This window comes from Cetorhinus maximus, chromosome 20 (assembly GCF_964194155.1).
Source record: "Cetorhinus maximus chromosome 20, sCetMax3.hap1.1, whole genome shotgun sequence".
NCBI lineage: Eukaryota > Metazoa > Chordata > Chondrichthyes > Lamniformes > Cetorhinidae > Cetorhinus > Cetorhinus maximus.
The window spans coordinates 60,130,661-60,158,608 of NC_135898.1; the positions used below are offsets into that span (position 1 = coordinate 60,130,661).

Here is a 27,948-nt window from a genome sequence, read left to right on the forward strand (position 1 = left end):
TGTACTCAGAGAATCACCTCGTTGATTTGGTAAAGTCTTCGTAAACTGCCGTATAAAGTCTGCATATTATCTCCGTAAACATGCGGTCATCCAAACCCCTGCTGCCCACTCACCGTTTGGGAGTTACAGTTGGACACCTGACACATGAGGTGCATGGTCAGGGTGGATAGGTAGCAGCTGTACCCCTTAGTTGAAGGGTCAGTCACAGGACGGCATAGGTTCAAGGTGAGGGTCAGGAGGTTTAGGGGGGTTGTGAGAAAAAAGTTTTTTACCCATAGGGTGGTGACGCTCTGGAATGCACTGCCTGGGAGGGTGGTGGAGGCAGGTTGCCTCACATCCTTTACAAAGTACCTGGATGAGCACTTGGCACGTCATAACATTCAAGGCTTTGAGCCAAGTGCTGGCAAATGGGATTAGGTAGGTCACGTGTTTCTGATGTGTCGGTGCAGACTCAAAGGGCCTCATCTGCACTGTGATTCTGTGATAAGGATCCAGTGAGAGCTGCAGCCTTTTTTTAAGTTTAAAGAATGGCACATACAAAAAACTTCTGACCATGTCAGTTATAGGGGCCTTAGCCACAGTTCAAGAGCATTTACGTCATCTCCAGCTATTTGTGACCCCCACACTGTGGGTTGAGGCCCTCACAACATCCAAATAGGGTGTGTTTGATCTCAGCCCTGCTGTGTTTGGGTTTCCCTCCTGTGTGAATCACACCCTGCAGCCTTTCCACTATCGATAACAATTGAATCGTCGCAAGTGGGGGCAGGAAACCTTTCTGCAGCAAGTTGTACCTAGCATGTGTTGATAGATTCTCCTGTTCTACTGAATGTGTCAGGTAGGGAATGGAGATGAAAAAATAATCTTCTTACCTATCTTATTTTTTTATTTTACAGAGGCTTCTAAACCTACAACAGGTATGGAAAATACCTTCTACAAAATGTTTGATCCACTTTTGAATGATAAGTGTTCCTTACATTTCTGTGAAAATTGTAATCTGCATCCTTGTTAACAATCAACATAATATCAGATCTAACCTGCCATTTACTGTATAACAGGACACGGCTCATGCAGATACAACTGTGGGGGATATTCATCAGGTTGTTCCTGTGATTACAGCTGTCAATATCATGGCAACTGTTGTTCTGATTTCTGTGACCACTGTTCTTACATTAATTACGGTAAGAGAACTTTCAGCAACAGAGCTAATATTTAAATTTATGTTGTTAGTATATTATGAATACAAAACAATTACTGTTAAACTTAAGAGTGAAACTTTAATGAAAATTGCAGTTCATATTGTGAATCAGTATAGCTGAGTTCTGATGATGTGAGGTTTTTTCCTGCTGTGTGTCTTGTGATCTGTGACATTATGGTCAGGACAGATCGGTGCTTTGCTGTTTCAAATGGTCAAACTGGGTCTACCTGAAATACGGTGACTGTAAAATCTCTCTCCATAGCGACCATATTTTCAGTGAGCCGTGCCTGGCCTGATTTTGACAAGGGCATTGGGTGGGCATTAGGAGCGTGTGCTGGAAGTATGCAGACAGATCGTGACATCAGTCAGCGTGTAAAGCTGATGTGACCCTCACACTGGCGCATCTGACATCATTATTCCAGCTCATGTCATCTCTTAACCTCACAGAGCTGAACAGGCATTCAGGAGCCGACAGGACCAATAACCCGATAGAAAAGGATCATCAACAACTTCCATGTTACTGTCAGGAGTGCAGGGGGGTTGGCAGCAGGGCAGGGGGCTGGGTCTTAGTGGGTTCCCACTTCCAGATCTCATGTCCTCAATCAGACTCTGAGTGTCCATGATCGATGGAACCCCCTTTGCCCATCACCACCCCCAGAGTCGACAAGAGGTCGCACTGTTTTAGATGCAATGCATGGTTACCGGGCCGAATGCAGCTGGGTCAAGACCAATGCTGGGGGGATGAAGCTCTCAAGTAATCATTAATTGGCCTCTTAAGGTCTGTAAATGGCTGTGGGAAAGGGAGGTTGACGATGGGCCTTCCCGCCCAATTCTTAATTCTGTCAGAGGTAGGTGTGCAGTGAGTTTCCCGTGCGTCCTTGCCACCTTAAAGCTCTCCACCAGCGAGAGCAGAAGTTTCTGGCAAACTTGTGTGACATCTCTGTTTTACAAAGCAAGTGCGCCTTCAAATCTATTGAGTCTGGCGGGCAGAGCTGCAGCCCCAGAGCAGCGCATGGATGGCACTGTCAGTGACTGTGGCCACAAACTCTGTTTGTCATGTACTGCAATGAAGGAGGTGACTGGCAGTCAGTAGTCTAGGGCAGGGGAGGTCAGTTGCTTCCATCTTGTGCACCTTGGCTTCATCAGGATAGCAGCTTTCCCCATTGTGCAGGGTGCCATTGACCGCACACATGTGGCTTTGTAGATTATGCATCAAAATGCCGAGATGTATCACGACCACAAGGGGTTTCACTCACTGAATGTGCAGTGGAGAGCGGCCATCCTGAACACGTTTTATTTTGTTTTATTTCTTGACGGCGGTGGGGCTGTATATCTTGTATACCTTGTGTGACAGGCTCGTTGCACCAGTGCGACTTTATCTGTCTACTTGTTCGTAACTGTCAATAATACCTGATGTTAATAATTTAATAATAATATTGCTATGAGTATGAATAATAGAAGATTCTTCAAAAACACTTACCAAAGCAAATGTGTTCCTCTATAGGATACTGCAATGTTTCTTCAACAACAGGTCAGTATTATTTAACCTCAATTTCTGTTACATTATCAGTTTGTATATTTTGTTCACCCTATATCAGTCAGAACAATTAACCTAATGTCTGCACTCAGAGAATCACCTCATTGATTTGGTAAAGTCTTCGTAAACTGCCATATAAAGTCTGCATATTATCTCCGTAAACATGCGGTCATCCAAATCCCTGCTGCCCACTCACCGTTTGGGAGTTACAATTGGACACCAGACACATGAGGTGCATGGTCATTGTGGATAGGGAGCAGATGTTTCCCTTAGTTGAAGGGTCAGTCACAGGAAGGCATAGGTTCAAGGTGAGGGTCAGGTGGTTTAGTGGGGTTGTGAGAAAAAACTTTTTTACCCAGAGGGTGGTGACAGTCTGGAATGCACTGCCGGGGAGGGTGGTGGAGGCAGGTTGCCTCACATCCTTTGAAAAGTACCTGGCTGAGCACTTGGCACGTCATAACATTCAAGGCTTTGGGCCAAGTGCTGGCAAATAGGATTAGGTGGGTAGGTCAGGTGTTTCTCACGTGTCGGCGCAGACTCGATGTGCCAAAGGGCCTCTTCTGCCCTGTGATTCTGTGATTCTGTGATAAGGATCCAGTGAGAGCTGCAGCCTTTTTTTAAGTTTAAAGAATGGGACAAAGAAAAAACTTCTGACCATGTCTGTTATATGGGCTTTATCCACAGTTCAAGAGCATTTACATCTTCTCCATCTATTTGTGACCCCCACACTGTGGGTTGAGGCCCTCACAACATCCAAATGGGGTGTGTTTTATCTCAGCCCTGCTGTGTTTGGGTTTCCCTCCTGTGTGAATCACACCCTGCAGCCTTTCCACTATCGATAACAATTGAATCGTCACAAGTGGGGGCAGGAAACCTTTCTGCAGCATGTTATACCTAGCATGTGTTGATAGATTCTCCTGTTCTACTGAATGTGTCAGGTAGGGAATGGAGATGAAAAAATAATCTTCTTACCTATCTTATTTTTTTATTTTACAGAGGCTTCTAAACCTACAACAGGTATGGAAAATACCTTCTAGGAAATGTTTGATCCACTTTTGAATGATAAGTGTTTCTCACATTTCTGTGAAAATTGTAATCTGCATCCTTGTTAACAATCAACATAATATCAGATCTAACTTGCCATTTACTGTATAACAGGACACGGCTCATGCAGATACAACTGTGGGGGATATTCATCAGGTTGTTCCTGTAATTACCGCTGTCAATATCATGGCAACTGTTGTTCTGATTTCTGTGACCACTGTTCTTACATTAATTACGGTAAGAGAACTTTCAGCAACAGAGCTAATATTTAAATTTATGTTGTTAGTATATTATGAATACAAAACAATTACTGTTAAAATTTAGAGTGAAACTTTAATGAAAATTGCAGTTCATATTGTGAAACAGTATAGCTGAGTTCTGATGATGTGAGGTTTTTTCCTGCTGTGTGTCTTGTGATCTGTGACATTATGGTCAGGACAGATCGGTGCTTTGCTGTTTCAAATGGTCAAACTGGGTCTACCTGAAATACGGTGACTGTAAAATCTCTCTCCATAGCGACCATATTTTCAGTGAGCCGTGCCTGGCCTGATTTTGACAAGGGCATTGGGTGGGCATTAGGAGCGTGTGCTGGAAGTATGCAGACAGATCGTGACATCAGTCAGCGTGTAAAGCTGATGTGACCCTCACACTGGCGCATCTGACATCATTATTCCAGCTCATGTCATCTCTTAACCTCACACAGCTGAACAGGGATTCAGGAGCCGACAGGACCACCCATCAACCCGATAGAAAAGGATCATCAACAACTTCCATGTTACTGTCAGGAGTGCCGGGGGGTTGGCAGCAGGGCTGAGGGCTGGGTCTTAGTGGGTTCCCACTTCCAGATCTCCTGTCCTCAATCAGACTCTGAGTGTCCATGATCGATGGAACCCCCTTTGCCCATCACCACCCCCAGAGTCGACAAGAGGTCGCACTGTTTTAGATGCAATGCATGGTGACCGGGCCGAATGCAGCTGGGTCAAGACCAATGCTGGGGGGATGAAGCTCTCACGTAATCATTAATTGGCCTCTTAAGGTCTGTAAATGGCTGTGGGAAAGGGAGGTTGACGATGGGCCTTCCCGCCCAATTCTTAATTCTGTCAGAGGTAGGTGTGCAGTGAGTTTCCCGTGCGTCCTTGCCACCTTAAAGCTCTCCACCAGCGAGAGCAGAAGTTTCTGGCAAACTTGTGTGACATCTCTGTTTTACAAAGCAAGTGCGCCTTCAAATCTATTGAGTCTGGCGGGCAGAGCTGCAGCCCCAGAGCAGCGCATGGATGGCACTGTCAGTGACTGTGGCCACAAACTCTGTTTGTCATGTACTGCAATGAAGGAGGTGACTGGCAGTCAGTAGTCTAGGGCAGGGGAGGTCAGTTGCTTCCATCTTGTGCACATTGGCTTCATCAAGATAGCAGCTTTCCCCATTGTGCAGGGTGCCATTGACCGCACACATGTGGCTTTGTAGATTATGTATCAAAATGCCGAGATGTATCACGACCACAAGGGGTTTCACTCACTGAATGTGCAGTGGAGAGCGGCCATCCTGAACACGTTTTATTTTGTTTTATTTCTTGACGGCGGTGGGGCTGTATATCTTGCATACCTTGTGTGACAGGCTCGTTGCACCAGTGCGACTTTATCTGTCTACTTGTTCGTAACTGTCAATAATACCTGATGTTAATAATTTAATAATAATATTGCTATGAGTATGAATAATAGAAGATTCTTCAAAAACACTTACCAAAGCAAATAAGCTGTATGTGTTCCTCTATAGGATACTGCAGTGTTTCTTCAACAACAGGTCAGTAATATTTAACTTCAATTTCTGTTACATTATCAGTTTGTATATTTTGGTCACCCTATATCAGTCAGAACAATTAACCTAATGTCTGTACTCAGAGAATCACCTTGTTGATTTGGTAAAGTCTTCGTAAACTGCCATATAAAGTCTGCATATTATCTCCGTAAACATGCGGTCATCCAAATCCCTGCTGCCTACCTACCGTTTGGGAGTTACAATTGGACACCAGACACATGAGGTGCATGGTCATTGTGGATAGGGAGCAGCTGTTCCCCTTAGTTGAAGGGTCAGTCACAGGACAGCATAGGTTCAAGGTGAGGGTCAGGTGGTTTAGTGGGGTTGTGAGAAAAAACTTTTTTACCCAGAGGGTGGTGACAGTCTGGAATGCACTGCCGGGGAGGGTGGTGGAGGCAGGTTGCCTCACATCCTTTGAAAAGTACCTGGCTGAGCACTTGGCACGTCATAACATTCAAGGCTTTGGGCCAAGTGCTGGCAAATAGGATTAGGTGGGTAGGTCAGGTGTTTCTCACGTGTCGGCGCAGACTCGATGTGCCAAAGGGCCTCTTCTGCCCTGTGATTCTGTGATTCTGTGATAAGGATCCAGTGAGAGCTGCAGCCTTTTTTTAAGTTTAAAGAATGGGACAAAGAAAAAACTTCTGACCATGTCTGTTATATGGGCTTTATCCACAGTTCAAGAGCATTTACATCTTCTCCATCTATTTGTGACCCCCACACTGTGGGTTGAGGCCCTCACAACATCCAAATGGGGTGTGTTTTATCTCAGCCCTGCTGTGTTTGGGTTTCCCTCCTGTGTGAATCACACCCTGCAGCCTTTCCACTATCGATAACAATTGAATCGTCACAAGTGGGGGCAGGAAACCTTTCTGCAGCAAGTTGTACCTAGCATGTGTTGATAGATTCTCCTGTTCTACTGAATGTGTCAGGTAGGGAATGGAGATGAAAAAATAATCTTCTTACCTATCTTATTTTTTTATTTTACAGAGGCTTCTAAACCTACAACAGGTACGGAAAATACCTTCTAGAAAATGTTTGATCCACTTTTGAATGATAAGTGTTCCTTACATTTCTGTGAAAATTGTAATCTGCATCCTTGTTAACAATCAACATAATATCAGATCTAACTTGCCATTTTCTGTATAACAGGACACGGCTCATGCAGATACAACTGTGGGGGATATTCATCAGGTTGTTCCTGTAATTACCGCTGTCAATATCATGGCAACTGTTGTTCTGATTTCTGTGACCACTGTTCTTACATTAATTACGGTAAGAGAACTTTCAGCAACTGAGCTAATATTTAAATTTATGTTGTTAGTATATTATGAATACAAAACAATTACTGTTAAACTTAAGAGTGAAACTTTAATGAAAATTGCAGTTCATATTGTGAAACAGTATAGCTGAGTTCTGATGATGTGAGGTTTTTTCTGCTGTGTGTCTTGTGATCTGTGACATTATGGTCAGGACAGATCGGTGCTTTGCTACTTCAAATGGTCACACTGGGTCAACCTGAAATACGGTGACTGTAAAATCTCTCTCCATAGCGACCATATTTTCAGTGAGCCGTGCCTGGCCTGATTTTGACAAGGGCATTGGGTGGGCATTAGGAGCGTGTGCTGGAAGTATGCAGACAGATCGTGACATCAGTCAGCGTGTAAAGCTGATGTGACCCTCACTCTGGCTCATCTGACTTCATTATTCCAGCTCATGTCATCTCTTAACCTCACAGAGCTGAACAGGCATTCAGGAGCCGACAGGACCAATAACCCGATAGAAAAGGATCATCAACAACTTCCATGTTACTGTCAGGAGTGCCGGGGGGTTGGCAGCAGGGCAGGGGGCTGGGTCTTAGTGGGCTCCCACTTCCAGATCTCCTGTCCTCAATCAGACCCTGAGTTTCCATGATCGATGGAACCCCCTTTGCCCATCACCACCCCCAGAGTCGACAAGAGGTCGCACTGTTTTAGATGCAATGCATGGTGACAGGGCCGCATGCAGCTGGGTCAAGACCAATGCTGGGGGGATGAAGCTCTCAAGTAATCATTAATTGGCCCCTTAAGGTCTGTAAGTGGCTGTGGGAAAGGGAGGTTGACGATGGGCCTTCCCGCCCAATTCTTAATTCTGTCAGAGGTAGGTGTGCAGTGAGATTCCCCTGCCTCCTTGCCACCTTAAAGCTCTCCACCAGCGAGAGCAGAAGTTTCTGGCAAACTTGTGTGACATCTCTGTTTTACAAAGCAAGTGCGCCTTGAAATCTATTGCGTCTGGCGGGCAGAGCTGCAGCCCCAGAGCAGCGCAAGGATGGCACTGTCAGTGACTGTAGCCACAAACTCTCAGTTTGTCATGTACTGCAATGAAGGAGGTGACTGGCAGTCATTAGTCTAGGGCAGGGGAGGTCAGTTTGATCCCATGTGTGCATGTTGGATTCATCAGAATAGCAGCTTTCCTCATTGTGCAGGGTGCCATTGACCGCACACATGTGGCTTTGTAGATTATGCATCAAAATGCAGAGATGCATCACGACCACAAGGGGTTTCACTCACTTAAAGTGCAGTGGAGAGCAGCGATCCTGAACACGTTGTATTTTGTTTTATTTCTTGACGGGAGGGGTTGCTGTATATCTTGTATATCTTGTGTGACAGGCTCGTTGCACCAGTGCGACTTTATCTGTCCACTTATTCGTGATTGTCAATAATACCTGATGTTAATAATTTAATAATAATATTTCTATGAGTATGAATAATAGAAGATTCTTCAAAAACACTTACCAATGCAAATAAGGTGTATGTATTCCTCTGTAGGATACTGCAATGTTTCTTCAACAACAGGTCAGTAATATTTAACCTCAATTTCTGTTACATTATCAGTTTGTATATTTTGGTCACCCTCTATCCGTCAGAACAATTAACCTAATGTCTGTACTCAGAGAATCACCTTGTTGATTTGGTAAAGTCTTCGTAAACTGCCGTATAAAGTCTGCATATTATCTCCGTAAACATGCGATCATCCAAATCCCTGCTGCCCACCTACCGTTTGGGAGTTACAATTGGACACCAGACACATGAGGTGCATGGGCAGGGTGGATAGGGAGCAGCTGTTCCCCTTAGTTGAAGGGTCAGTCACAGGACGGCATAGGTTCAAGGTGAGGGTCAGAGGGTTTAGGGGGGTTGTGAGAAAAAAGTTTTTTACCCATAGGGTGGTGACGCTCTGGAATGCACTGCCTGGGATGGTGGTGGAGGCAGGTTGCCTCACATCCTTTCAAAAGTACCTGGATGAGCACTTGGCATGTCATAACATTCAAGGCTTTGAACCAAGTGCTGGCAAATGGGATTAGGTCGGTAGGTCTGGTCTTTCTCACGTGTGGGTGCAGACTCAAAGGGCCTCTTCTGCACTGTGATTCTGTGATAAGGATCCAGTGAGAGCTGCAGCCTTTTTTTAAGTTTAAAGAATGGGACATACAAAAAACTTCTGACCATGTCAGTTATAGGGGCTTTAGCCACAGTTCAAGAGCATTTACATCTTCTCCATCTATTTGTGACCCCCACACTGTGGGTTGAGGCCCTCACAACATCCAAATAGGGTGTGTTTTATCTCAGCCCTGCTGTGTTTGGGTTTCCCTCCTGTGTGAATCACACCCTGCAGCCTTTCCACTATCGGTAACAATTGAATCGTCACAAGTGGGGGCAGGAAACCTTTCTGCAGCAAGTTGTACCTAGCATGTGTTGATAGATTCTCCTGTTCTACTGAATGTGTCAGGTAGGGAATGGAGATGAAAAAATAATCTTCTTACCTATCTTATTTTTTTATTTTACAGAGGCTTCTAAACCTACAACAGGTATGGAAAATACCTTCTAGGAAATGTTTGATCCACTTTTGAATGATAAGTGTTTCTCACATTTCTGTGAAAATTGTAATCTGCATCCTTGTTAACAATCAACATAATATCAGATCTAACTTGCCATTTTCTGTATAACAGGACACGGCTCATGCAGATACAGCTGTGGGGGATATTCATCAGGTTGTTCCTGTGATTACAGCTGTCAATATTATGGCAACTGTTGTTCTGATTTCTGTGACCACTGTTCTTACATTAATTACGGTAAGAGAACTTTCAGCAACAGAGCTAATATTTAAATTTATGTTGTTAGTATATTATGAATACAAAACAATTACTGTTAAACTTAAGAGTGAAACTTTAATGAAAATTGCAGTTCATATTGTGAATCAGTATAGCTGAGTTCTGATGATGTGAGGTTTTTTCCTGCTGTGTGTCTTGTGATCTGTGACATTATGGTCAGGACAGATCGGTGCTTTGCTGTTTCAAATGGTCAAACTGGGTCAACCTGAAATACGGTGACTGTAAAATCTCTCTCCATAGCGACCATATTTTCAGTGAGCTGTGCCTGGCCTGATTTTGACAAGGGCATTGGGTGGGCATTAGGAGCGTGTGCTGGAAGTATGCAGACAGATCGTGACATCAGTCAGCGTGTAAAGCTGATTTGACCCTCACACTGGCGCATCTGACTTCATTATTCCAGCTCATGTCATCTCTTAACCTCACAGAGCTGAACAGGCATTCAGGAGCCTACAGGACCACCCATCAACCCGATAGAAAAGGATCATCAACAACTTTCATGTTACTGTCAGGAGTGCCGGGGGGTTGGCAGCAGGGCAGGGGGCTGGGTCTTAGTGGGCTCCCACTTCCAGATCTCCTGTCCTCAATCAGACTCTGAGTGTCCATGATCAATGGAACCCCCTTTACCCATCACCACCCCCAGAGTCTACAAGCGGTCGCACTGTTTTAGCTGCAACGCATGGTGACAGGGCCGCATGCAGCTGGGTCAAGACCAACGGTGGTGGGATGAGGCTTTCAAGTAATCATTAATTGGCCCCTTAAGGTCTATAAGTGGCAGAGGGCAAGGGAGGTTGTCGATGGGCCTTCCCGCCCAATTCTTAATTCTGTCAGAGGTAGGTGTGCAGTGAGATTCCCGTGCGTCCTTGCCACCTTAAAGCTCTCCACCAGCGAGAGCAGAAGTTTCTGGCAAACTTGTGTGACATCTCTGTTTTACAAAGCAAGTGCGCCTTGAAATTTATTGCCTCTGGCGGGCAGAGCTGCAGCCCCAGAGCAGCGCAAGGATGGCACTGTCAGTGACTGTGGCCATAAACTCTCAGTTTGTCATGTACTGCAATGAAGGAGGTAACTGGCAGTCAGTAGTCTAGGGCAGGGGAGGTCAGTTGCTTCCATCTTGTGCACCTTGGCTTCATCAGGATAGCAGCTTTCCCCATTGTGCAGGGTGCCATTGACCGCACACATGTGGCTTTCAGGTTCTGCATCAAAATGCAGAGATGTATCATGACCGCAAGGGGTTTCACTCACTGAATGTGCAGTGGAGAGCGGCCATCCTGAACACGTTGTATTTTGTTTTATTTCTTGACGGCGGTGGGGCTGTATATCTTGTATACCTTGTGTGACAGGCTCGTTGCCCCAGTGCGACTTTACCTGTCCACTTGTTCTTAATTGTCAATAATACCTGATGTTAATAATTTAATAATAATATTTCTATGAGTATGAATTATAGAAGATTCTTCAAAAACACTTACCAATGCAAATAAGCTGTATGTGTTCCTCTATAGGATACTGCAATGTTTCTTCAACAACAGGTCAGTAATATTTAACCTCAATTTCTGTTACATTATCAGTTTGTATATTTTGTTCACCCGAAATCAGTCAGAACAATTAACCTTAATGTCTGTACTCAGAGAATCACCTCGTTGATTTGTTAAAGTCTTCGTAAACTGCCGTATAAAGTCTGCATATTATCTCCGTAAACATGCAGTCATCCAAATCCCTGCTGCCCACTCACCGTTTGGGAGTTACAATTGGACACCAGACATATGAGGGGCATGGACAGGGTGGATAGGGAGCAGCTGTTCCCCTTAATTGAAGGGTCAGTCACAATGGGGCATAATTTCAAGGTGAGGGGCAGGATGTTTAGGGGGGATGTGACGAAAAACCTTTTTACCTGGAGGGTGCTGACAGTCTGGAATGCACTGTCTGGGAGGGTGGTGGAAGCAGGTTGCCTCACATCCTTTAAAAAGTACCTGGATGAGCACTTGGCACGTCATAACATTCAAGGCTTTGGGCTAAGTGCTGGCAAATGGGATTAGGTGGGTAGGTCAGGTGTTTCTCATGTGTCGGTGCAGACTCGATGGGCCAAAGGGTCTCTTTTGCACTGTGATTCTGTGATTCTGTGATAATGATGCAGTGAGAGCTGCAACCTTTTTTTAAGTTTAAAGAATGGGACATACAAAAAACTTCTGACCATGTCAGTTATATGGGCCTTAGCCACAATTCAAGAGCATTTACGTCTTCTCCATCTATTTGTGACCGCCACAGTGTGGGTTGAGGCCCTCACAACATCCAAATGGGGTGTGTTTTATCTCAGCCCTGCTGTGTTTGGGTTTCCCTCCTGTGTGAATCACACCCTGCAGCCTTTCCACTATCGGTAACAATTGAATCGTCACAAGTGGGGGCAGGAAACCTTTCTGCAGCAAGTTGTACCTAGCATGTGTTGATAGATTCTCCTGTTCTACTGAATGTGTCAGGTAGGGAATGGAGATGAAAAAATAATCTTCTTACCTATCTTATTTTTTTATTTTACAGAGGCTTCTAAACCTACCACAGGTACGGAAAATACCTTCTACAAAATGTTTGATCCACTTTTGAATGATAAGTGTTCCTTACATTTCTGTGAAAATTGTAAACTGCATCCTTGTTAACAATCAACATAATATCAGATCTAACTTGCCATTTACTGTATAACAGGACACGGCTCATGCAGATACAGCTGTGGGGGATAGTCATCAGGTTGTTGCTGTGATTACAGCTGTCAATATTATGGTAACTGTTGTTCTGATTTCTGTGATCTCTGTTCTACTGAACATGTCAGGTAGGGAATGGATATCAAAAAACATTCTTCTTACTTATGCTATTTTTTTGTTTCAACAGAGATTTCTGAAACTACATCAACAGGTATGTAAATACCTTAAAGAAAATGTATTGATCCGCTTTGGAATGATAAAACTTCATTACATTTCTGTGAAAATTGTAATCTGCATCCTTGTTAACAATCAACATAATATCAAATCTAACTTGCCATTTACTGTATAACAGGACACGGCTCATGCAGATACAACTGTGGGGGATATTCATCAGGTTGTTCCTGTGGTTACAGCTGTCAATTTTATGGCAACTGTTGTTCTGATTTCTGTGATCACTGTTCTTACATTAATTACGGTAAGAGAACTTTCAGCAAATGAGCTAATATTTAAATTTATGTTGTTAGTATATTATGATTACAATACTAACTTTTAAACTAAAGAATGACACGTCAATGAAGGTTGTAGTTCATATTGTGAATCAGTACAGCTGAGTCCTGATGATGTGAGGTTTTTTTCTGCAGTGTGTCTTGTGATCTGTGACATTATGGTCAGGACCGATCTGTGCTTTGCTGTTTCAAATGGTCAAACTGGGTCAACCTGAAATACGGTGACTGTAAAATCTCTCTCCATAGCGACCATATTTTCAGTGAGCCGTGCCTGGCCTGATTTTGACAAGGGCATTGGGTGGGCATTAGGAGCGTTTGCTGGAAGTATGCAGAGGGATCGTGACATCAGTCAGCGTATAAAGCTGATGTGACCCTCACACTGGCGCATCTGACATCATTATTCCAGCTCATGTCATCTCTTAACCTCACAGAGCTGAACAGGCATTCAGGAGCCGACAGGACCAATAACCCGATAGAAAAGGATCATCAACAACTTCCATGTTACTGTCAGGAGTGCAGGGGGGTTGGCAGCAGGGCAGGGGGCTGGGTCTTAGTGGGCTCCCACTTCCAGATCTCCTGTCCTCAATCAGACCCTGAGTGTCCATGATCGATGGAACCCCCTTTGCCCATCACCACCCCCAGAGTCGACAAGCGGTCGCACTGTTTTAGCTGCAACACATGGTGACAGGGCCACATGCAGCTGGGTCAAGACCAACGGTGGGGGGATGAGGCTCTCAAGTAATCATTAATTGGCCCCTTAAGGTCTATAAGTGGCGGCGGGCAAGGGAGGTTGGCGATGGGCCTTCCCGCACAATTCTTAATTCTGTCAGAGGTAGGTGTGCGGTGAGATTCCCCTGTGTCCTTGCCACCTTAAAGCTCTCCACCAGCGAGAGCAGAAGTTTCTGGCAAACCTCTTTGACATCTCTATTTTACAAAGCAGGTGCGCCTTGAAATCTATTGTGTCTGGCGGGCAGAGCTGCAGCCCCAGAGCAGCACAAGGATGGCACTATCAATGACTGTGGCCACAAACTCTCAGTTTGTCATGTACTGCAATGAAGGAGGTGACTGGCAGTCAGTAGTCTAGGGCAGCGGAGGTCAGTTTGATCCCTCTTGTGCACCTAGCTTCATCAGGATAGCAGCTTTCCCAATTGTGCAGGGTGCCATTGCCCGCACACATGTGGCTTTGTAGGTTCTGCATCAAAATGCATAGATGTATCACAAGTGCAAAGGGCTTCACTCCCTGAATGTGCAGTGGAAAGCGGTCATCCTGAACACGTTTTATTTTATTTTCTCTTATTTCTTGACAGCGGTGGGGCTGTATATATTGTATATTTTGTGTGACAGGCTCATTGTACCAGTGCGACTTTACCTGTCCACTTGTTTGTCAATGCCAATAATACCTGATGTTAATAATTTATTTTTGTCAAGTGTTTTGTTAATATTTCTGAGTATGAATGTTCTTCAAAATCACTTACCAAAGCAAATAAGCTGTATGTCTTCCTCTATAGGATACTGCAGTGTTTATTCAACAACAGGTCAGTAATATTTAAGTTCATTTTCTGTTACATTATCAGTTTGTATATTTGCTGACCCTGTATCAGTCAGAACAATTAATCTTAATGTCTGTACTCAGAGAATCACATCATTGATTTGGTAAAGTCTTTGTGAACTTCTGTCTAAAGTCTGCATATTATCTTCATAGACTTGAGGTAAACTAAAACTCTGCTGCCCACTCACCATTTGAGAGTTACAATTGGCCATGGGACATGAGGATCCAGTGGGAATACTCTCTGTACCATGTCTAAGGTTAAAGGGAAATTGGCACTTACCTCAAGTGCTAATCCACTGCCTCCACTTGCATCATCTTTGGGAGGCACAACCCTGATGGGCTCAGTTCACTTCTAGAGTCTGTGCTTGAGGTTGAAGCCATGTCAAAATTCAACTTTAGTTTGAACATGTAGAAAAGGAGATGAAGGGAAATGACAACAAATTATAAATATGAATATAATTATTTATCTACATGTGGGGGGGTGAATATTGTCAAGGGTTGGTTGTGACGGATAGCCTGTTTTCTTGTTCTAATTTCTACGTATTGCATCTGTTATCTTATAACTGTCAAAATATTTTATCATTATTTCTTTATGGTTAACTAAATCATTTTCCTAATTTTAATCTGTAATTTTTTACAAATCTTTTCAGCACGAACATCAGGTAACTATTTTTAAATGTTCCTCATCTTCTTCTTTAAACATAAACTTCAGACGGAGGAGTTTCCAAACATAGATATATCAGGGCTGAGTTGACATGACCTCCCATTTCATGAACACTGTGATTGTGCTTGGGTACAGTTATGTACACAGGAGCAACCATCTGCTACTTCACCATGTTGCCGCTCTTCATGTCTGAGCCTGAAGTGCTGGTGAGCTCAACAATGGAGCCAATATTGCTAAAAATTTGACTCAACTGAGCAATGAAATTTGACAATAATGGGGAAAGATTAAATATCAATGGTTGAAATGCTAGTAATATTGCAAATGTTAGTCGGAGAAATGTCCTTAAAATACAGAAATCTAATGGTCCTCAGTAAAGGAACAAAAGGATACACGTCATTAAAGAATGGGCACAGTAGATTTGATTAGAAATGTCACATTGCTGCAGAATGTCAGTTCATCAGCTATCCAATATGAACATTTACATCTAAAAATCACAAAGCTCACCTTTTTATGAATGAGGGCATTAAAAAATCCACATGTTGATATGTGGAATACTGTCTGTAACCAGCTGCTCAGAATCAAATTCTTATGTAAATTCTTTTGTTAATTTCTGTATCTCTGGTTCCACCAAACACTGCAAATTTATTCAATGAATAGCTGAATCATACAAACAGGAAATTTCCAGATTTGATTGCCAATTGTCTTACCTTTTTGCAGCCAAGGCAAAGCTAGCATTGCTATTAGCCTCAGTGCCCAGATAGGCTAGTGAAGTTAATAATGAGGGTCAATCAGGCTTCCCATTAGCTGTCATTGGTAGTCCATGTGTCGTAGTTATGGTTTTATTTAGTGTGTAATGTACCTTTAAGAATAATACTTGTTACAGAAGATCACATGGTCTGTAGTAACCATTAGGATAGTAGCGCGGGTTACCTCAGCGTCAGCGTAGAGATACAGTTGGAGTTGCAAGCTCACCTTAGTTGCTGAGTCTATTGTAAATAAACTTAATGTGCAGAATTAGCCCATGTCGGATGGGCTCAGCGGGGGCAAGCGGGGGCGGTCAGGAAGCCGACCGCCACCCGTGATCGAGGCAGGAAGGCGATTTCACGCTGGCGGGCCAATTCATGCCTGCCCAGCATGAAATGTGAGTGGCAGCGCTCAGAGCTGCCTATGCAGGCCAGTGGGACGGTTGGGGTGGGGGGGTGGTGTGGTGGTGGGGGGTGGTGCAAGTGGGGCGAGCGCAGGCTTTGCGCATGCGCGTGAGTGCCAGCTTCAGAATCTCGCTGAGTCAGCCCCGTGCCTCAGGGAGATAAAGAGTGTTAAAAAAAATTAATAAAGACAAGAAAAATGTATCATAACATGTCCTCATGTGACTCTGTCACATGAGCAGGGACATTTTATTAATTAAATTTTAAAACTTGTATTTTATTTTTATTTGCTTTTGGAAACCTCATCCTGCCCATGGATGAAGCTTCCAAAAAAATGCAAAGGCCACTTGGCCTTTTCGCCTGCCCACCAACCGTAAGGTTGGACAGCAGCAAAAAATTTAACTTAACTGATTCCTTAATGGCCTTACTAAGCCTTCTAACTGTCGGCGGGTGCGCTGTCAGCTCCGGCATGTGCCCACCAACCAAACTATTGTGTGACTGCGCATTGACGTCGGGACGCTCGTCTGTCATCAGTGCGCATCATTTCATACTTGAGCGGGTCGGGCACGTGCCCGCCTGCCAAGGTAAAATTTTTGCCCAACGTTTCCACCCGAGAAGTGTCTGCAGATCAACTCTATCAACAATAGTAGCAACTCGGCCACCCTTCCAACACCGTGTATATGGACATCTGGTGAAAGCACAATCAGGCTCAGTTGAGATGGCCCGATAATTAACCTGTGAACATTCACTGTCAAGATGATCAACAGTGACATAAACGTGGGGTAAAATTTTTAGCTCGGCAGACGGGCGCGCGCCCAACCAGACCGAGTGTAAAATGACGCACGATGACGTTGGGCAAGCGTCCCAACATAGTCGCACACTCACGCGATATTTTGATTGGAAAGTGCGCGCCAGAGTCGACAGCACACCCACCGACAATTAAAAGGCCTATTAAGGCCATTAAAAAGCTAATTAGAGGGAATTTTTTGATGCCTGTCAAACCTTACAGTTGGTGGGCAGGCGAGAAGGCCTCATCCATGGCAGAATGAGATTTCCAAAAGCAAGTAAAAACAAAATAAAAGCTTTATTTTTTTCATTAATAACATGTCCCTGCCCAATGCAGAGTCACATGAGGGGACATGTTTTATAATATTTATAAAATCTTTAACATTTTTTTGAAATCTGTTCATCTCCCCCTGGCAGCTCTGTGCCTCAGGGAGATTTGCAAATGGCACTCGTGCGCATGTGCGAAGTTCACGCTTGCCCCGCTTGCACTCCCCCCCCCTGCCGGCACAGGCAGTGCTGCCGCTTGCACTCCTCCCCCAGCTGCCGGCACAGGCAGTGCTGTCAGTGTGAAATCGTCCTCTGGCCCCGATCGCGGGCGGCAGTTGGCTTCCCGACTGCCCCCGCTGAGCCCACCCAACATGGGTGAAATTCTGCCCTTGGTGACTGATGACCGGTAGTTGTGGAACCTTATAACAACAAGGAATGAATGGGTTTAAGAAAGATCATGAGAAAAGGAAGACTATCCATGATTATAATTAATGGTGAAGCAGGCTCGAGGGTCTGTATGTCCTATTCCTGCTTAAATTTCTTATGTTCAGGAAAATTGGCAAATAATTTTGGTAGGGAATTAAAAAAAGAAATAGATTGTTGGGTAACCATGTATTACACAGGTGAACTTATCCATCTCCTTACTGTTGATAGCTGGATCTTGTGGAGGTTATCTTGATGCTGCCTATGGGTCTATTGTCAGCCCCAATTATCCACACTCCTATCCAAATAATGCACGATGCACTTGGTATATAAGAGGAAACAAAAACCAAATCATAAAGCTGGAATTCACGTACATCGAGTAAGTAAAAATCTTCCCACTTTCATATTTTAATTTAAAGAATGACAGAAGTATTTGCTGCCAATTAACCATTGCTAATGGATTCACTTAACTCAAATGAATACTCTAGGGAGACCAGTAATTTTAAATTGAGTTTCAGGAATTTTGGGCCCCAAGGTGATACTTTAAACTGAAGTATACCCTTCAGGGAAACAGCAAGAAGGTATTCTCCATTTTGTTGACAAGAAACAATATTATAGAAAGCTGCAAGGTTTCATAGTAAAATAAAACTCAAATGACTAACTGAAACATCTGATCTGAGATCTTTCCCTGTCTGGCTGATGCTCAGTTGAATAGAAATCAACATTCCACTGTTAAAACATTTACTGATATGATTAGGTAACCAGTGTAAGACAGTACGATTAATTCACTCTTGTGTGCTTTGCCTGAAGGCAGGTCCTTGGACTTTCAAAAGGCATTTGATGCAGTGCCACACAACAGACACGTGAGAAAAGCTATAGCTCATGGAATAAAAGGGACAGTAGCAACGTGGATACAAAATTGGCTGAGTAATAAGAAACAAAGGGTAATGGTCAGTGGATATTTTTCAGGCTGGAGGAAGGTTTGCAGCAGAGTTCCCCAGGGGTTGGTATTGGGACCCTTGTTCCTCCTGATATATATTAATATTCTAGATCTTGGTCTGCAGGGGATAATTTCAAAGTTTGCGGATGACTGGAAGCATTGTAAACTGTGAGGAGGACAGTATAGAACTTCAAAAGGACAAGTTGGTGGAGTGGACAGATAGGTGGCAGATGAAGTTCAATGCAGAGAAGTGTGAGGTGATTCATTTTGGTAGGAAGAACATGGTGAAACAATATAAAATAAGGGGTACAATACTTAAGGGGGTGCAGGAGCAGAGGGACCTGGATGTACATGTGCATAGATCATTGAAGGTGGCAGGACAGGTGGAGAGAGCAGTTAATAAAGCATACAGTATCCTGAACTTTATTAATAGGGGCACAGAGTACAAGAGCAGGGAGGTTATGCTGAATTTATATAAGACACTCGTTAGACCTCAGCTGGAGTATTGTGTACAGCTCTGGGCACCACAGTATAGGAAGGATTTGATCGCATCGGTGAGAGTGCAGAAGAGGTTTACAAGAATGGTTCCAGGGATGAGAAACTTCAGCAATGAAGATAGATTGGAGAGTTTGGAACTGTTCTCTTTGGAGAGGAGAAGGCTAAGAGAAGATTTGGTAGAGGTGTTCAAAATCATAAGGGGGCTGGATAGAGTAGATAGGGAGGAGCTGTTCCCGCTTGTAAAAGGATCGAGAACGAGAGGGCGCAGATTTAAAATGATTTGAAAAAGAAGCAAATACCAAGTGAGAAAAAGCTTTTTCACACAGCAAGTGGTTCGACTGGAATGTGCTACCTGGAAGTGTGGTGGAGGCAGTTTCAGTCAAGGCATTCAAGAGGGCATTAGATGATTGTTTGAATAGAAACAATGTGCAAGGTTATGGGGAGAAGGCAGGAGAATGGCATTAAGTCATAATGTTCATTTGGAGAGCCAGTGCAGACATGATGGGCCAAATGGCCTCCTTTTGTGCCGTAACAATTCTGTGATTCTGTGATTCTGTGATTGTCTGCTGATGCTTCATCCTGAGCTTGTTTTCTTGCCTGTTTTTGTCAGTGGTGGTTTGCCATTGCCTTCCACGTTCATGGGCAGGCCAAGAGGCAGGTTCTAAGTCTACCTCAGCCACAACAGGAAATGAACACACCCTCTTGGCATTATTCTTGAGCCACGCGCTAGCCATCTAGCCATTGAGATAACCGGCCGCTATTCAAAGTGATATCGACCAATTACTCAGAGAGAAGATGAGCAAATCTTATTGAGATAACTGCAAGTTCATGAAATAAAAAGAGAGCAGGGGATTGGTAGACAAATTTTACTTAGATGAATGTAGCTAGATATCCGCCTTGTCCTCCAGGTACCATGCCATAACAGAGCAACAGGGCACTGGCAACCATGAACTCCCATTGGAATGGTTCATGTTTATGGTTGGCAAAGTATTGCTGTGGATTGCCATTGCTTTTGGCTATATAGCTAGCCAGGAAACTCTCCCGTTCTTACCATGAGGCATATTGGAAACATTTACAGGCTGAAATTCACCTGTTTGGCCACATTATGCACTCACCTTTCGTGACCAACAAGTCCTGGGACTTCAAGCCAGAGCTTCTAGGCTCAAAGATAGGGATGTTACCACTGCACCATAAGACCCCTCAGCAAAACTGGAGTCAATGGGATTCAGGGGGAAAACTCTCTGCTGGTTGGAGTCATACCTAGCACAAAGGAAGATGGTTGTGGTTGTTGGAGGTCAGTCATCTCAGCTCTAGGACATCACTGCAGGAGTTCCTCAGGATAGTGTCCTCGGCCCAACCATCTTCAGCTGCTTCATCGATGGCCTTCCTTCCATCATAAGGTCAGAAGTGGGAATGTTTGCTGATGATTGCACAATGTTCAGCACCATTCGCGACTCCTCAAATACTGAAGCAGTCCATGTCCAAAGGCAGCAAGACCTGGACAATATCCAGACTTGGGCTGGCTAGTGGCAAGTAACATTCACGCCACACAAATGTCAGGTAATGACCATCCCCAGCAAGAGAGAATCCAACCATCGCCCCTTGATGTTCAATGGCATTACCATCACTGAATCCCCCACTATCAACATCCTGGGGGTTACCATTGACCAGAAATTGAACTGGACTACATATGTGGCTACAACAGCAGGTCAAAGGCTATGAATCCTGCGACAAGTAACTTACCTCCTGACTCCCCAAAACCTGTCCACCATCCACAAGTCACAAGCCAGGAGTGTGATGGAATACTCCCCACTTTCCTGGATGAGTGCAGCTCCAGCAACACTCAAGAAGCTCAACACCATCCAGGACAAAGCAGCCCACTTGATTGACACCACATCCACAAACATTCACTCTTTCCACCAACGACGCACAGAAGCAGCAATGTGTACCATCTACAAGATGCACTGCAGGAAATCACCAAGGCTCCTTTGACAGCACCTTCCAAACCCAAGATCACTACCATCTAGAAGGTCAAGGGCATCAGATAGATGGGAATACCACCACCCGGAAGTTCCCCTCCAAGTCACTCACCATCCTGACTTGGAAATATATCGCTGTTCCTTTACTGTCGCTGGGTCAAAATCCTGGAATTCCTTTCCTAACAGCACTGTGGGTGTACCTACACCACATGGACTGCAGTGGTTCAAAAAGGCAGCTCACCACCACCATCTCAAAGGCAACTAGGAATGGGCAATAAATGCTGGCCTAGCCAGCAGTGCCCACATCCCGTAAACGAATGAAAAAAAAATTAGGACACCTGGTGGTTGTGAAAGGTGCTATATAAATTCAATTTTTTCTGCATTTTCTAATGAGGAGATGGTGGGGTAGTGGTAATGTCACTAGACTAGCAATACAGAGGCCTAGGGTAATTCTCTGGTGTCATTGGTTCAAATCCCACCATGTCAGCGAGTGGTATTTAAATTAAATCCATAAATCTGGAATTGCTGTAATGATGAATGTGAACAATCTCTGCTTGTTATTTGAAAAAAAACACACCCATGTAGTTCACTAATGTCCTTAGAAAAGGAAATCTGCCATCCTTACCTGGTCTAGCCTACATGTGACATTCAGACACACACAAATGTGGTTGGCTTTTAACTGCCCCTGAAATAGCTCAAGTCGCTCAGTTCAAGGTAAATTAGGAATATCTTCTAATGGTGTTCAACCATGCAGAAATAGCTGTGGCTCAGTTCATAGCACCCTCGCCTTTGAATCAGAGGGTTGTGGGTTCATGTCCCACTCCCGGAAAACCAAGAACTGTGATTGTACTCGAAAGAGTTGCAATCTGTGACTGTTGATAACTCAAAAGAGTTTGATTGTCGGCAGTTAAGATGTTGCCAGGAGCGACCTCAAACCGGTGAATCAACCATGCAGAAATATCATCTGCTTTATTAAGTAAATTGATTATAAAAAACAATGGCTTACTGCAAAACTCAATCTCAAACTATGATCATTCTCTCAACAGGCTGGAATATACATCAGCGTGCTCATATGATTATATTGCAATATACGATGGGCCCTCAACAAATTCTGTTTTGCTTTCGAAATTCTGTCATGGATCAAATCAGAAATTTATATCATCATCGAACAGTATGACAGTATATTTTAGATCTGATTCCAGTGTTACTAGACGTGGGTTTACAGCAAGCTTCTACGCTCTGCCAAACAATGATGGTGAGATTTGTTACAATTGTCTTAAAATTGCAATGTACTTTAAACTAGAAGAAATGTAGAGAAATTAGGACTTGATGCATCTCAACCCATTTAAATTTCAAGTAAAAATTCCTTAGCACTACATTTAACTAGAAATAAGCCAAAATGTTCAAATACAAAGGTTTTCAACTTACCACCCAGGTATAACACTGGTCTAGCAGTTGGACAACCATTATAGAATCTGCCTGATACGCATTTCCATTTCAATAGCAACAAGTTGAAACTGTACCCCACGTTTTGTCTTCTCATGTGAACACTCTTTCTGGCTTTCTTATGATTTACTCAGAAAGCTAATGTTAAAAAGTATATACTACTAGAAAAGGTTGAAGGCTGAATATGCATTTTTATATTTCATTCTATTTGGAGATGTAGTTAACAGTCATAGTCAGTGTAATGACATAGTAAAGGTGCCTTAAGTAAACTGAAAAAGCTGATTTTGAATGTCCCAATCTGTTCCACCTCTGATCTTCACATCCAGCACCTTATTGATTCCACCACTTCGCAAAGAAAATCACAGAATTAGTTTATACAGATTTTGGCTGCTATGGTGTTGGGAGCTTACAAAATGGTAGTTAGCTGAGACAATAAAAAGCCAATGGTCTGGGTCTGTTTGGCCAAAACACTGCTCTGTGCAAAATACGTTTCCACCTCCACTGTGCAAAATTTCACTCTGGGTTCACCTAGACTAAAAGCAAAAAATGGAGAGAAAATGACCAGACAGCAAATTATCTCCATTTGTATCAATTTATTTGACAAATTACTTACAACTCAGAAACAGCCAACCAGTCCATGCCAATGTTTATGCTCCACACAAACCTCTTCCCACTCTTTTTCATCTAAACTCATCAACTTTCCTTCTACACCTTTCTCCCTTATGTACTCATCTAGCTTCCCCTTAAACACATCTATGCTCTTCCACCAGGTACCTTAGACCATAAGACCATAAGACGTAGGAGCAGAAGTAGGCCATTTGGCCCATCGAGTCTGCTCCGCCATTCAATGAGATCATGGTTGATCTGATAACACTCAACCTCACTTTCCTGCCTTTTCCCCATAACCCTTGATTCCCTTACTGATTAAAAATCTGCCTGTCTCAGCCTTGAATATACTTAATGACCCAGCCTCTACAGCCCTTTGTGGTAAAGAAGATTGACTACCCTCTGAGAGAAGAAATTCCTCCTCATCTCTATTTCAAACGGGCGTCCCCTTACTCTGAGATTATGCCCTCTGGTCCTAGACTCTCACACAAGGGGAAACAACTTAACTTGTCTATGTCCCTCTGTTGACTCTTTGCGTCATCCTCACCACTTGACTTCCCACCTATTTTTGTGTCATCCGCAAACTTGGCGATGGTACATTCACTTCCCTCATTTAAGTCATAATATATATTGTAAATAAGTGAGACACCAGCACTGATCCCTATGGCACTCCACTAGTTACAGGTTGCCATCCTGAAAATGCCCCCCTTATCCAAACTCTCTGTCTTCTATTAGTTAGCCAATCCTCTATCCATGCTAATATATTACCCCCAACACCATGGACTCTTATCTAATTAAGTAGCCTTATGTGCGGTACCTTATCGAATGCCTTTTGGAAATCCAAATATATTACATCTACTGGCTCCCCTTTATCTATCCTGCTTGTTACCCCCTCAAAGAATTCTAATAAATTTGTTAGGCATGATTTCCCCTTCATGAAGCCATGCTGAATCTGCTTGATTAGATTATGTATTTCTAAATGCTTTGCTATTACATACTTTAAAATAGACTCCAACATTTTCCCAATGACAGATGTTAAGCTAACTGGCCTATAGTTACCTGTCTTTTGTCTCCCTCCCTTTTTGAATATTGGCCGTTCTCCAATCCTCTGGGACTTTTCCGGAATATAAGGATTCTTGGATGATTACTACTAGTGCATCCACTATCTCTGAAGCTACTTCCTTTAATATCCTAGCATGCAACCCCAGGGGACTTATCGGCCTTTAGCCCCATTATTTTCCCTAGTACATTTTCTCTAGTGATAGTTATTGTATTTATTTCCTCTCCCCCCCATCCCCCCTTGCCTCATTATACATTACCGGATCCAAAATAGCCTGATCCCTAGTTGAATTCACAACATATTGTTCTAAGAAACTGTCCCAAATACACTCTATGAATTCTTGCTCGTGTCAACCTCTGCCAATTTGATTTTCCCAATCTTGCCTTAGGAGGGCATTGGCAATCATGGACTATCATTGGATTGGTCTATAATTATGCTTGACAAAGTACTGCAGTGGTTTTCCTTTAACTTCTGCAGAATGGCTGACCAGGAAACTCTCCCATTCTCTACCACCCCTGCCATCAGGTGTGTTGGTAGGATTTACAGACTGATAATCAACCTGTTCGGCCACATTATGAACGCACCTTCTATGGTCATCAAATCCTGAAGTGGGATTTAAACCCGAAGTTTCTAGCCTAGTGGTAGTGACACTACCACTGAGCCATAAGACCTCCTCACAGCTATGTGAATCCCCTTAATTATTCTGTTGGCATAAGAATGAGCAGAAACCTGGGGGAGGTGGGTTCTACCCTAATTTCCAGTCTCTCTGCCTCAAAAACACCTAACCTCCACCACAAAAAAGAATACAAGTCCTCGACCATAAATTTCTGAGGTTTCTTCATGCACATTAAAAGTGCAACAACAATATTTATATGATGCGATCATGTGAAAGTTTTTGGTTTTACTTGAAATATATTTACATATTTAATACCTACATTATTTTTTAATCATATCAATGTCACAGTTAACTCAACCTACACTCCTCTTGCTGTGAGAGGGACTGAAATTCTGAACTTCGGTAACTTTAGTGAAAAATTAACACTTTTCACTAAAATCGACTTTTTGCTAAAATTCACAATTAAAGGAATTTCGGCTCATATGTTTCAGTATTTTCTAATACAAACGCTGTTCAAAATTTAACACGAATAGATATGTTGCTTTTATTCTGCATATTCTGAATCTTAGAAGTTAAGTTATATTATTGATAATAAGAACTTTATCAATGCTGCCTCCCCTGTGTTTAATGGCACTGAGAGGCACTTGAGCTGGGCAATACTAAGCCTTGATAGAGTTTTGAAATGATATATCATCCTTCCAGCAGTAAATTTTTTTGAAAGAAAGAAAAAATCTTCCTTCATGTAGTTTCATTCCAAAGAAAACTATCTTAGAGCTGGAAACAATGGATGAACACAGGTCTCAAATAACTTGAGGTCCAATCATGTACTGATAAACTGTACTGCTGATTGATCGAGAATGTTACGGTCCCCGCAGAGACCCATAACTTTTAAAGAGGGATCTGAATTCCCAGTGACTGATTCAAAGGATCATACAAGTATTTACATTCTAAGACTTTTACTGAAACAGACTAACTAAAATCAACTCTGACTAAAAGTTACTTAGATGGCAAGTAATACATCAAACTACAGAAAATATATCTCCCGTTTGCTTCCTAACACCGCTGAAAACACCACACTCCCTTTATCCCTTACACTGCACTCTCCACAAAATTGTAGTCTTCTGCAGGAGTCAGTCCAAAGTTACTCCCAGCTTCCAAGAGGCTTGCTGAGTCGTTACATCCAGTGTCAGTCGAAAATTGTTTTCTTCGGTCTTCTGAGAATCTCTGAACTGACTTCTAGCAGCAAGACCCACTCTACTGGCTTCTTCCCCTGGCCATGCCAAGACAAATCGTCCATTGTCCTTAGCTCTTCATAGGTCATGTCTCTTCAACCAGTGAATGTATCCCCACCCGCATCCTGCCCGGTAGCTAACAGGCAACAGCCTTTTTCTCTGCTTTTCGTAGCAGCTGCTGTTTCCATGTCTCCCTCTCTTGGATTCTCTCTCTCTCTCTCTCTGTGTTCAGGATTTCTGAGTCAGTAATCCTGAAAGTCTGTAAGTTTGCCCGTTGCAAAGCCAGCTGCTCCCGTCTTTTGTGTTCAGCGGTTAAATCTGGCACTTGGGTATCAATAGGAATTGACCTGGGCCCCCATCCCCATGGCAATCAGGTCACATAGACTTATCATCAGGTAGAACTAATAGCAAGTCACATGTGCTTTTTCATTACTCTATTTTACCTTGAATTGAAGTGGCAGTTTAAAACAGTCATCTTGTAAAATCTTAAAATCATAACAAGTGAAATGCAGCAAAATGATAAATTTTAATGCTGGTGTCAGTACAGATTATCATTCTCTGAAACAGTTTCATTTTGATGCTTAGGATTCATCAGGCATTGATTTTTTTTCCAGATTTTTTAACCTGTTCAACAGATTATATGGAAGCAAAACTTAGTAGGTCCTATCTCCAACTTCTGGGTTTTAATATACACAGTCTTTATCTGAATGATCGAAACTGCAGGCCAACAATAACAGCTAATGACGTGGTGTTCAAAATACCACTCAATAGATGTGGTACAGAATCGCAGGTAAGGAAACAGTAGTGGGAGAGTTGGTTCCACAAAGTACAACCAATTTATTCTTCCATTTCCCATGATGATATAGTTGTAGAAATGTTCAAACTGAACTCTCTTACCCTTTCAAATACTACAATATTGCCATTGCATAAATACTTTCTAAAGTTATTGATGCTAATTTGTGCTCAAATTATGCACCACCTTTAGTTTTGACGTAACCATTCTGTTCTCAGACACTTTAATGAATTGTTAGCCATTGTGTTGAGGTCTTCAAAACCTCTGATATGGTTTGGTATTATGGCCTTCTAAACTATGGCCTCCTACCTCCCTTCTTCACCACTTCTTCTTTCAATTTATTTTTCTGCAGTTGATGGCTCATTCTTTGGCTTGTTTTCCATTCTCCCCATCTTCCCAGTGGGCTAACCTCTCCTACTCTATTCCTTTTTTTATATCAATGAGCTCATCCAGCTTCTTGCTTTTGATTTCACTCTACATTCATCTATTTTCTTCAGGCCACACGAACATTCACCACTCTCACAATGTATGTTGATGTCTTTCACACCTTTTGTATTCATGCAATGAAAATCTTATTACTTTCGATCCTTCATTTTAAGCATGGATGGGATTTTCTGGCCTCACCCACCACGGGAATCATCGTGGGTGGGATGGAAAATTTGACAGACCATCAAGAGGTCTGTTGATTTTGAGCGGGAATTTCCGGTCTTGCAGAGGGTGGGACTGGAAAATTCCCCCCAATGTCCCTCATAAGACTGACCAACAGCTCCCACCTCTCATCTTTGATGGCTCTACCATTAATCTCTTCTCACATATTGATGTTCCTAGCCTCAGGATCTTGACTTATTTCTGCCTAACCCAAAGGTTACCTCCAAGAAGAGGGTTTTCTTTTCTTTCATGCATTTTTAACAGCTTTTAACTTTCTGATAAGAAAATTTGTCCAAGAATTGAATTCTGCCCTCTATCTAGCAAGGTTATTCTACCCCCACCAACACTTCCCCACATGTTACACCACACCCCCTCA

The 27,948-nt window shown here is 43.1% G+C and overlaps 1 protein-coding gene and 1 long non-coding RNA gene across 4 annotated transcripts in view; both read left to right on the top strand.

The window, feature by feature from the left end:
• The window catches only part of LOC144694420 (scavenger receptor cysteine-rich domain-containing protein DMBT1-like), a 126,628-nt gene that overhangs the window by 94,026 nt on the left and 4,654 nt on the right, over positions 1-27,948 (top strand). For all 3 annotated transcript variants that reach the window (XM_078564801.1, XM_078564802.1, XM_078564803.1), the window contains 2 exons: positions 22,218-22,426; positions 26,746-26,921. In XM_078564801.1, coding sequence (XP_078420927.1) covers positions 22,218-22,426; positions 26,746-26,921 — 385 coding nt within the window. The remainder of the gene's footprint in view (positions 1-22,217; positions 22,427-26,745; positions 26,922-27,948) is intronic.
• Positions 3,888-6,598, top strand: LOC144694422 (uncharacterized). The gene is made up of 3 exons (XR_013579749.1): positions 3,888-4,013; positions 5,548-5,574; positions 6,577-6,598. It is a non-coding gene; the product is annotated as an uncharacterized LOC144694422 (long non-coding RNA).